The 11978-nt window shown below is 43.1% G+C and overlaps 2 protein-coding genes across 2 annotated transcripts in view; both read left to right on the top strand.

The window, feature by feature from the left end:
• Window positions 1–1276: 1276 nt before the first annotated feature.
• LOC102766112 (protocadherin alpha-10-like) lies at window positions 1277–9443 on the top strand. Its single transcript, XM_015569584.1, has 2 exons — window positions 1277–4036; window positions 9438–9443. The coding sequence occupies exons 1-2, from the start codon at window positions 1658–1660 to the stop codon at window positions 9441–9443; spliced, it is 2385 nt and encodes a 794-aa protein (XP_015425070.1). The 5' UTR covers window positions 1277–1657.
• Window positions 9444–9807: 364 nt separating this feature from the next.
• Window positions 9808–11978, top strand: part of LOC102765833 (protocadherin alpha-11) — a 5279-nt gene continuing 3108 nt past the window's right edge. The window contains exon 1 of the mRNA XM_015569583.1: window positions 9808–11972. Coding sequence (XP_015425069.1) covers window positions 10245–11972 — 1728 coding nt within the window. The 5' untranslated portion in view covers window positions 9808–10244. The remainder of the gene's footprint in view (window positions 11973–11978) is intronic.

Here is an 11978-nt window from a genome sequence, read left to right as displayed (position 1 = left end):
TATCTGTTTTGGCTCAGTGGATAGGTCGTTGGCCTGCGAACTAAAGGGTCCCGGGTTCGGTTCCTGCTCAGGGCACATGCGGGCTGGGGTTGTGGTCTCAATCCCCAGTAGGGGGCATGAAGGAGACAGGGATGATGATTCTCATCATTGATGTTTCTATCTCTCTCTCCCTCTCCCTTCCTCACTTTCATGTACTAAAATTTTCTTGCTTTTCTTTAGGGCAAATATGTTGGTCTTAGAAGTAGTTTGAATTATAAATCTTTGGCATAGATTCACTGAATCAGCATTTTAAAAAGTGTTTCAAATGAAGACTACACTTTTACATAAAACCTTAGATTCCCTTGGATATCCACATACAACGTTTTTGTTAGGAGAAAAATTTGGGGTTTTCCTAATGGCTGCCATCTTAGTGGAAGGATTTCAAATATTGAATAGTTGTTCCTTAACAGCCTTGAGAATGATTAAAATATTTTTATTTAAAAAAGACAACATGATAAACTTTATTGTAATTGATAACAGTTATGAAAGTCTCAATGTATTTTTTTTGTACTTGAGATACAAACAGGAAAATAAAATTGAATGAATGAATGGGATTTAGAATACCCTTTATGCCACACTCTCCTTAAGCCAATTCTGGAATAAAATGGGTATAAACAAACTGGCAACTATAACTTGAATTCCTGATTCAGTGGTGTGTATTTTTTTTAATTAGAAAGAGGTTATCTTTACAAATAGCAATGGATGCAATGCAAATTTAAATTGTCCTTCAGGGTGGAGACAACAGCATTCATCCAGAGCAGATACAGGAATTAGAAAAAAGCTTTAAAATGAGACAAAGATGAGTATACCTTGTATTTCCAGAAACCAGTACTTGGTACATTCATTCACATGAAAGCAATTAAATATTTGGATGAACTGGTAAGTAGCTTACATATTTAGCATTGATTTGAAATATCATTATGTTAAAGAGATAACTTATAGAACTTGCATCTTGAGTTACCCTCTACACAACTGGGCTAAATGTTTAGAATCATTTAACATAGTATAAAGATCAAGCAATAGAAAATTATAGAATATTAGCAATGGAGTAAACTTAATAAGAACTAATTCCAAAATCATCAATTTCTAAAAAGTCTAAAAAACCAGTATCACTAGTAACCTACAACATGGAGTTTTCATCTTCATATATATGATAATATAGTTGTGTGGTAGCACATTCTCTTACATGTCCACATGCAAGATAAAACTCTTCTTGGAATTCTACTTTATAAGACACACCCATCTTTAAAGATCTAGTGGTCACACACAAGTACTAATAAAGAATTAAAGGCCCACAAAGAAAAACATGGACCAATATGAAGGGAATCACAGAAGAAACAACCTAAGTCAAAGAAATACCAGTATAAACGCAAACGCACTTCCATTTTGAGCCACAGGATGTCGTTGTTCTCCAAGCAGAGGATTCTTTTAACAAAGAAAACTACCATTATTCCCAGGATCAGAAAGATTCTCCACCTTTCCGGAGCTTTAAAGACGACAGCACACCCATATTGTTAAGATCACCTGGGACCTCAGGAATAAAGACTCGGAAGAAATATCTCAGAAGGACTACACCTTTCTACTCGCGAAATGTTGATTTACTAACCAGAATCAAGGCATGATGTTAGCTTCAGGATCAGGTGAGGAGGGAGCCCGGATTTTGCTGCTCTCGCTTCTGCTCTTCGCTCCTCAGGAGACCGGGAGCCGCCAGGTCCACTACGCGGTCCCCGAGGAGGCCACGCACGGCACCTTCGTGGGCCGCATCGCGCAGGACCTGGCGCTGGAGCTGGCGGAGCTGGTGCCGCGCCTGTTCCGGGTGGCGTCCAAGGGCCGCGGGGACCTCCTGGAGGTAAATGTGCAGAATGGCATTTTGTTTGTGAATTCTCGGATCGACCGCGAGGAGCTGTGCGGGCGGAGCGCGGAGTGCAGCATCCACCTGGAGGTGGTGGTGGAGCGGCCGCTGCAGGTGTTCCACGTGGAGGTGGAGGTGAAGGACATTAACGACAACCCGCCTGTGTTCCCAGCGACTCACAAAAATCTATTTATTTCCGAAACCAGGGCTCTTGACTCCCGGTTTCCGCTAGAGGGCGCCTCCGATGCAGATATCGGGGCGAACGCTCTGCTGACTTACAGACTGAGCTCCAATGAATACTTCTCTCTGGAAGTACCGACCCACGACGACCAGGTAAAACCGCTTCACCTGGTTCTAAGAAAACCTTTAGACAGGGAAGTCGCTTCGGAGCTCCTCTTGGTGCTTACAGCAACAGACGGGGGCAAACCTGAGCGGACGGGCACTGCAGAAGTGCAGGTCACGGTGCTGGATGCAAACGACAACGCCCCAGTATTTGACAAAGCAGTCCAGCGGGTGAAGCTACTGGAGAACACAAGGAACGGCACGCTGGCTCTTAGACTCAACGCCTCGGATTTGGACGAGGGTTCAAATGGCCACATTCTTTACTCCTTTGCAGCTGATGTCTCCCCGGATACAGCAGCAACTTTTTGCATAGAACCAGTCACCGGAGAAATAAAAGTAAATGGAAAAATAGATTTTGAAGAAACTCAGTTATGGAAGCTGCAAATAGAAGCAGTTGATAATGGAAGCCCCCCAATGTTTGGTCACTGCACCATCTTGGTAGAAGTTGTGGACATCAACGATAATGCGCCGGAGTTGCTAGTGACTTCACTCTCACTTCCTGTTCCTGAGGACGCTCTAGTGGGGACCGTCATCGCCTTGATTAGTGTAACCGACCATGATGCCGGTGTCAACGGGCAAGTGACCTGCTCGTTAACACCCCAATCGCCCTTCAAGCTGATGCCCACCTTCAAGAATTACTATTCGCTGGTGCTGGACAGCGCCCTGGACCGCGAGAGTGTGGCGAACTATGAGCTGGTGGTGACCGCGCGGGACGGGGGCTCGCCTTCGCTGTCGTCCACAGCCAGCGTGTCCGTGGAGGTGGCCGACGTGAACGACAACGCGCCGCTGTTCGCGCAGCCCGAGCACACGGTGTTCGTGAAGGAGAACAACCCGCCCGGCGGCCACATCTTCACGGTGTCGGCGCGGGACGCGGACGCGCAGGAGAACGCGCGGGTGTCCTACTCGCTGGTGGAGCGGCGGGTGGGCGAGCGCGCGCTGTCGAGCTACGTGTCGGTGCACGCGGAGAGCGGCCAGGTGTCCGCGCGGCAGCCGCTGGACCGCGAGGAGCTGGAGCTGCTGCAGTTCCAGGTGAGCGCGCGCGACGCGGGCGAGCCTCCTCTGGGCAGCACCGTGACGCTGCAGGTGTTCGTGCTGGACGAGAACGACCACGCGCCCGCGCTGCTGCCTCCGGCCCCGGGCGGCCCGGGCGGCGCGGTGAGCGAGCTGGTGTGGCGGTCGGTGGGCGCGGGCCAGGTGGTGGCGAAGGTGCGCGCGGTGGACGCGGACTCGGGCTACAACGCGTGGCTGTCGTACGAGCTGCTGCCGGCGGCGGGCGGTGCGCGCAGCCCGTTCCGCGTGGGGCTGTACACGGGCGAGATCAGCACGACGCGCGCCCTGGACGAGGCGGACTCTCCGCGCCAGCGCCTGCTGGTGCTGGTGAAGGACCATGGCGAGCCGGCGCTGGTGGCCACCGCCACGGTGCTGCTGTCGCTGGTGGACAGCGGCCAGGCGCCTAAGGCCTCTTCGCGAGCTTCTTTGGGTGCCCAGGGCTCAGGGACGGCGCTGGTGGACGTGAACGTGTACCTGATCATCGCCATCTGCGCGGTGTCCAGCCTGCTGGTGCTCTCGCTGCTGCTGTACACGGCTCTGCGGTGCTCGGCGCCGCCCACGGAGGGCGCGTGCGGGCCGGGGAAGCCCGTGCTGGTGTGCTCCAGCGCTGTGGGGAGCTGGTCATTTTCGCAGCAGAAGCCGCAGAGGGTGTGCTCTGGGGAGGGGCCGCCCAAGACGGACCTCATGGCCTTCAGCCCTAGTGTACCTCCTGGTTCTAGAGATAACGGAGAACAACAGGAGATTTGCGGGAATGTAAGTACAGTAATTCTGGGATGTATTTCATGGCCATTAATGTCAACTACATAGTAGCTCACCAATATTTAATGTAAAGTTTATTGCTTAATTTATTTGTTTTGTCCTTTCTCTTGCGATGGCTTATTTTAAAGCAAACAGGAAGTCCAGCCATTTTTATTATTTTGCACTACAGTCTTCATGAACACACTTCCACTCAGTAATAACAAAAATGAAATAGGTGGCTAAAGCTTCCTGTGAATGCAGAAGTTTCAGTCTGGAAAGAGGCAAGGTTCACTGATAAGAAATGAAGGGCATGGGGCAAGGCTCTAATCTTCTACTTCTCAATTTTGCAGCAAGTTCATTCTTCCTACCCATTTTAAAAATTCTAAGTGGTGGCCTCCACTTACTATGCTTATGCACTGCCATAATAATGCATAACTTTATAATTTAGTTAATTTGAGTTCAAACATGTTTAAATTCTTACCTTCCTATAATCCATAAATTCATCTATTAATGGGTATGGGCTGGCGAGGTGGCCTCACTTTATAAAGCATTTTGTTTCTTTAAAAAAATCTTTATTGTTGAAAGTATTACATATTGTCCCTTTTTTTCTCCCAATGACCCCTTATAGTCCACCCCTGCCCACTCCATGGGTTATGCGTATGTGCATACAAGTTCTTTGGCTGATCTCTTCTCACCAACCCACCCTCCCACACCTTCCCTCTGAGACGTCACAGTCGGTGCCATGCTTCTATGTCTCTGGATCTATTTTATTCAACAGTTTATTTTGTTCATTAGATTCCACATATGAGTGAGGTCATGTGAAACTTGTCTTTCTCTGACTCGCTTATTTTGCTCAGTATAATACTCTCCAGGTCCCTCCATGCTGTCTCAAATGGTAGAAGATCCTTCTTTCCACTTTGTTTCTTTATAATCAATGGTGTGCTTCTTTGAAATAGTGGGTGGAGTTTCTCCTTGACTTTGGGCATGATTTTACTTCTCTGTCTTTAACGCCCCTATGATTTCAAGCTCATTTTCTTCATAGTCTTCAGCTGCTTTAGACATTTTTCCTTTATTTCCTAATAAGACCAGTTTGCTAATTGCCTGTTGAACCCATTGCTGCTCTCCTCCTGATGAACCCATTAAGCGCCTCTATTGTATTTGGAAGATTTTTTTGAGCATTTATTATTCTTTCTTCCATTCATGGCACCTGCCATGAAACTGTGTGGAAGTATTTTAGGGTAGGAAAAGTCACAATTCTTTATGCTTTGAGATTGAGAGTCTTCCCATGCATGGGGGATTGTGGATTCTGCTGCCTGTGTTCCCCAAGCCACTTGGTCCTCAAAATAACATGTCTTTAAATAACTTAAGCATAGCCGAAACCGGTTTGGCTTAGTGGATAGAGCGTCGGCCTGCGGACTGAAGGGTCCCGGGTTCAATTCCGGTCAAGGGCATGTACCTGGGTTGCAGGCACTTCCCCAGTGGGGGATGTGCAGGAGGCAGCTGATGGATGTTTCTCTCTCATCGATGTTTCTAACTCTCTATCTCTCTCCCTTCCTCTCTGTAAAAAATCAATAAAATATATTTAAAAAAAATAAATAACTTAAGCATAACAATTGTGGAACTTCCACTTGATATGTCCACTAAGCACTAGCATTTGACAATGGTGTTGTTGATGGCATTTCAGAATTTAACATTGTGTACTTTAGATACATTTGATGCAAACACCTTTTTGGTCACAAAGCTATATTCATGGGAATTTTCTTCAAAAAGATCACAGAGAACTTTTATTTTGAGCTGTAAGGTTGTGAATTAAATAATGTGGAAGGTTTTTTTGTGTTTGTTTTTGACTCCTGAATACAAACTAGAGATACTTTAATTGGGTTGTTGGAGAAATACATTGTTTATGCTAATTGATATGTGGGAGGAGACCATGTTATAATAGATAGGGTGAAGTTAATAGAAATGCTGAGAAGGCATTAGTGGTCATTTTCTGCCTAAAAAGTAGGATGGTTTCAGAAAAGGAAAAACCATACCCTAGTTACTGTACTGGGATTGTCTTTATCCTTAGCTATAGAATAGAATAAGAGCAAACATTGGCCACTGACTACAATAAACCACCACGATGTGAGCTATTTCATTTGTTAGACGTGATATGAATATGAATATGATATGATTATGCTTAAAATGCATAATTTCATTTATTTCCTGTAACAGCATGTAAATTACATGTGACTATCTGAATTTTAAAAAATGATATAAGAAGTGGTGAGATATCTATCTTGTCCACTGCCACCCAGCTAGTACATGATAAAGATGATATTCAAATGCATATCTTTTAGATTCCAGACCTATTCTTTTATTCACTGTAGATCTTTCTGCAGTAAATTTTTCTCTGATCAGGCATAGTTCCGGCTAGGAAAATCAGCACAGCTGTATACAGGTGAATCCTCCTCTGTTTTGCTTAGAAAAAAAACCCCTTCACAATTATCTTCATGATTAATTGTGTACAATGCCATAGGAATTAAGATTCTTACATTAAATAATTTTTTTCTTAGAAGAGTTCATGATCATCATTATCATTTGTGTTAATTAATACTACATTAAAGCAGGTATTTACATTATTCAATTGGTAAATAATGAAGAATTGTCTTATGAAGACTATGGGTCAGTTGTTTGGAAGTGATATAAATAAGAATCATTTAATATATGAGAAAAATCAGAAGACTGTGGTTTGCAATGTTCTTGTAGAACACTAAAGCCAATTGACACATCTGAAAATGACCTTGTCCTTTTAACACTGCGAATAAGGGTAATGTTTTGGACAAATATAAGTGGTGATATGATTATTTCTGGGATCCAGAACTTAAACAAGGATTCAATAAATGTTTCCAAAATTCAATACAGCTTTAATGGTATATATTGCCTGTGGAAATTTTGGAATGTATTAAGGTCTTTCAGGTTTCATTCTTCTTCAGTGTTATTGTTGTCTGAGAGATTTGTGCCAACTGAACAAATAATCTGTGATCAAAGAACTGGATATACTTGAATAAGCCATGATAGGCAGAGTGAACATCACTGAATATATTCTATAATTTTGTTAATACAATTTTGAATAGTACTTCTAACCTATTGATTTTCAAGAACCTCCTGGGTTTCTAAGAATTACTTTAAGATTTATTTGTCTATGTTTTCAATAAGTAATAATACTAGGCTTATTATAAAATATTAGTGGATGATGAGGACTAGTAGAACGTTAAACCATGCACCCTAATACATGACTAGCAGGGCATCCAGTTGGAATTTAAGACTAACCAGATTGGTTTAGTAAAGGTCAGGCACAAAGTTCCTCGGTCTCTTCAATGATTTTACAAAATCAGTTTATCAATGATATTGATGTGACTTCTTGGCATTAGTCTATTGCCAGATCCCAGGCCAATCCCCAAAGGTGAGTTCAACAGTAGCATAATCTCTTCTAAAGGGGCTAGTTGAGATGGTGATAAATGAAATATGACAGCCAAAATGCAAAAGATGAGTCATTGGTTCATACAATATATAAAATTCTTTTATGATTTGGTGTTTGTCCAGTTTCACTTCATATACTCACAAAATACGACATTACTGAAAAGTAATTATTTTTTTAAGCATAATAAATCTTTTATTAGATTACTTAATATATATAAACTCTTTTACAAAGTCATGCCCTAGACTTTCGAGTATCTTGTGGTTTTAGGTTTCACACCAAGGAAGGTTGAGGACTACAGCAACATTACACGAAGAAAACATCAGGGAGGCAGATGCTAAGAGAGTCTGAATTTGTACCTTCATTTGGGAAACAAAGAGAAAATATAGGTCTGAGAGCGCCTTTGAGAAATTATAAATGAGGAGTCTCTTTGTCACATCATAGAATGATATCTGTCCATACTTATATTCTAGGAAAATTCCAACTTGGTGCATCTGCTAGTAATTCTTAAATTCTCATTTTAATTCAGACATGAAATATCATCATCATCTTTGGGTAAACTTTCTCCATATCTCCATCTATTTTTGAAGACTCTACATTGCATGTCACTTCTCAATTCCAATTTCCATAATGAAGTGGTTGAATATCTGTTGCTTCCTTTTTCTCCAGAATAAATCTGACAGGCTTCAAATATCATGTTAAATCTACTGTTATCTAGTGTAATGTTATAGTTTGACTAGAGGCCCATTTGACTCCTTTACGGATGTATAACATAATTCAGTGTCATAAAAGATGGAGAATTTGCTTTATTAGTTTTTAAAGAAAGAATTTGCATTTACTTTATGAGTTCTAGCAGAATGATAATATCAGTAAACTTGAAAAAAGTGTAACAAGATCTGAAATTGAAAATTTCAGAATAATACAGGGTGGGGCAAAAGTAGGTCTACAGTTGTTAAATATGCAAAACACAGAGTTTATTCTTGTATTATTATTTATTAATTATTGTATTATTTTTATATAAACAACTGTAAACCTACTTTTGCCTCACCCTGTGCTTATACACATGTGTGTATATTCAAGGAAAAGAAAAATATTAACACATAATAAATATACTAGTGATGTCTTCATATGTCATTGCAATATTTTTAGATTGGAGATGAACCATCAAAACTATACAACAAAATACTTAAGCTACAGTGTATATATTCTGAATCACTTTCTACACTTCTGCATCCATTGCAGAAGTTATTTGCCATTTGGTTAGATTGTTTATTTTTTAGTGCACTTTTAGGCACATAAAGGAGATACAATTAGATGTCATTTATTTTGTTTTGGATAAAATTATGATCTTTTTTTAAATATATATTTTATTGATTTTTTACAGAGAGGAAGGGAGAGAGATAGAGTTAGAAACATCTATGAGAGAGAGACATCGATCAGCTGCCTCCTGCACATCTCCCACCGGGGATGTGCCCGCAACCCAGGTACATGCCCTTGACCGGAATCGAACCCGCGACCCTTCAGTCCGCAGGCCGACGCTCTATCCACTGAGCCAAACCGGTTTCAGCAAAATTATGATCTTAAACCCAAAATTCTTTTAACAAGATGCAGGTCAGCTGTTTTCATGAATATATCTTAACTAGATATACAAAAACCAATATAGATAACTTAGAAATACCAATAAGGTATAGACATTTTCATGGTCGTTTTTATTTATTTCATTGAATGATAATGAAATTCATCATTGTAAAGATGACTTCTGTCATATCATTGACACTAATAGTGTCACTATTGTCATACCTCATATTATACTGTGAGCATTGCAACTTACATGATCATATAAAATTTACATGAAATATAAATTTAATTTACATCAATAAATGTCTCCCTTATGAATTCTATGTTTTAAACTGCCAAATTTGGAAAAATATTTTTGTTTTTCTTGTTCTTCAATAGATATAAAGGTGTTTACAATAAGTTCACAATTAAATGTAATACTGTCAACAATAAAATAAAAATAAAACTTATAGAAGATCACAAATGTATCAGAGCTAAGGAAAATATAAGTAGAAGGCAAGTGCACATAGGTGGGAACACAATATGCAGGATTTAAGAATAAATAGTTTTTATTAAAACTTTAATTTTGTCCTTGAGTTTCCTAGCAGTCAAAGTAACAAGGGAGACTAGAAGTAAAACAATTCAAATTTGATAATATTTGTATGAGGAACAATACCCATAGGAAGTGTTTAACCATAGTTTTATACAGTTATTCTTAGAATCGATCTCTCTGTATAGATGTAGATGAGTAAAAGAATAATTTTATAACTTTAAATCAAACATAGGAACAAGAATTTAAATTTGATGTTAGTCAATACTAAAATGCCATTTCCCACCTACTATCAATTTTAATATGGCTTAAAATCTGAATATTCCGTAAATAAGTACTTTGAAAATAATACCTTGGGGTTAAAATATCAGGAAACATGAGAAATTATTTTTTTTCTTTAAGTGAAATTCTGCGATATTGGGTGTAGTGCACAATACTCACAATTTCAGGCACAAGGTGTCGCTCTTTCCTTGATGAAAATAGTTCATTCAAGGGTTGGTCTGACCATCCAGGAACTCCCCATATAAAACGACTCCATCAAGCCGGTCGCGACTGTTAACGGATCCTATGAAGCTTCTAAAAAATTCAGCGAGATTTTAAACCCGAAACTGGAGTCTCTGGTACTGTAAGTGTAAAGAATCATTTTTTGCAAGTTAATGTCGTGTGCAATGTTTGGGGTTCAAAGAGGGGGACTGGACACTCAGCAACTGCTGCTGTCGCTTCTGCTATTCGCGCTCTGGGAGGCCGGGAGCGGCCAGGTCCACTACGCGGTCCCCGAGGAGGCCAAGCACGGCACCTTCGTGGGCCGCATCGCGCAGGACCTGGGGCTGGAGCTGGCGGAGCTGGTGCCGCGCCTGTTCCGGGTGGCGTCCAAGGGCCGCGGGGACCTCCTGGAGGTAAATCTGCAGAATGGCATTTTGTTTGTGAATTCTCGGATCGACCGCGAGGAGCTGTGCGGGCGGAGCGCGGAGTGCAGCATCCACCTGGAGGTGGTGGTGGAGCGGCCGCTGCAGGTGTTCCACGTGGAGGTGGAGGTGAAGGACATTAACGACAACCCGCCGGTGTTCTCTCTCAGAGAACAAAAGCTGCTGATTCCGGAATCGAAGCCACCTGACTCTCATTTTCCTCTAGAGGGCGCCTCTGATGCGGATACAGGAGAGAATGCTCTATTGACTTACAGACTAAGTCAAAATGAATATTTTTCTTTAGAATTACCAAGAAATAGTAAGCAGACTAATAGACTATCACTTACACTAAAGAAACCTCTGGATCGGGAGAAAACTCCGGAAATTAGTTTGCTACTGACGGCTGCAGACCAGGGAAAGCCGGAGCTAACTGGCACGGCTCAGCTTTTCATCTGCATCTTGGATATTAACGACAATGATCCAGAATTTGAACAACCAGAATACAAGGTGAGATTAATGGAAAATGCAGCCAAAGAAACGTTTGTGATAAAATTGAACGCTACAGATCTAGATGAAGGCGCCAATGGGGAGGTCACATACTCCTTGTCGTCCATTAGGCCCAATGGAAAGCCCTTCTTCACAATAGGTAAGAATAGCGGAGAGGTGAGGGTCAATGGAACTTTAGACTATGAAACAAACAAGTTTTATGAAATTGAAGTACAGGCCACAGATAAGGGAAATCCTCCAATGGCAGGTCACTGTACGGTCTGGGTAGAAATCTTAGATGCCAATGATAATGCGCCTGAGATCACCGTGACTTCCCTGTCTCTCCCAGTACCGGAGGCCACTCAGCCTGGCACCGTCATTGCGTTAATTAGTGTATCCGACCGCGATTCTGGTGCGAACGGACAGGTGATCTGTTCTCTAACGCCCGAAGTTCCCTTCAAGATCATGTCCACCTTCAAGAACTACTACTCACTAGTGCTGGACAGCGCCCTGGACCGGGAGAAGGTGTCACACTACGAGTTGGTGGTGACAGCGCGGGACCAGGGTTCGCCTTCTCTGTCGGCCACAGCCAGCGTGTCCGTGGAGGTGGCCGACGTGAACGACAACGCGCCGCTGTTCGCGCAGCCCGAGTACACGGTGTTCGTGAAGGAGAACAACCCGCCCGGCGGCCACATCTTCACGGTGTCGGCGCGGGACGCGGACGCGCAGGAGAACGCGCGGGTGTCCTACTCGCTGGTGGAGCGGCGGGTGGGCGAGCGCGCGCTGTCGAGCTACGTGTCGGTGCACGCGGAGAGCGGCCAGGTGTCCGCGCTGCAGCCGCTGGACCGCGAGGAGCTGGAGCTGCTGCAGTTCCAGGTGAGCGCGCGCGACGCGGGCGAGCCTCCTCTGGGCAGCACCGTGACGCTGCAGGTGTTCGTGCTGGACGAGAACGACCACGCGCCCGCGCTGCTGCCTCCGGCCCCGGGCGGCCCGGGGGGA

The sequence above is a fragment of the Myotis davidii genome, unplaced genomic scaffold, assembly GCF_000327345.1.
Source record: "Myotis davidii unplaced genomic scaffold, ASM32734v1 scaffold545, whole genome shotgun sequence".
Lineage (NCBI taxonomy): Eukaryota > Metazoa > Chordata > Mammalia > Chiroptera > Vespertilionidae > Myotis > Myotis davidii.
The sequence above is the reverse complement of the archived record's forward strand: the minus strand, read 5'-3'. Positions and strand labels throughout refer to the sequence as shown.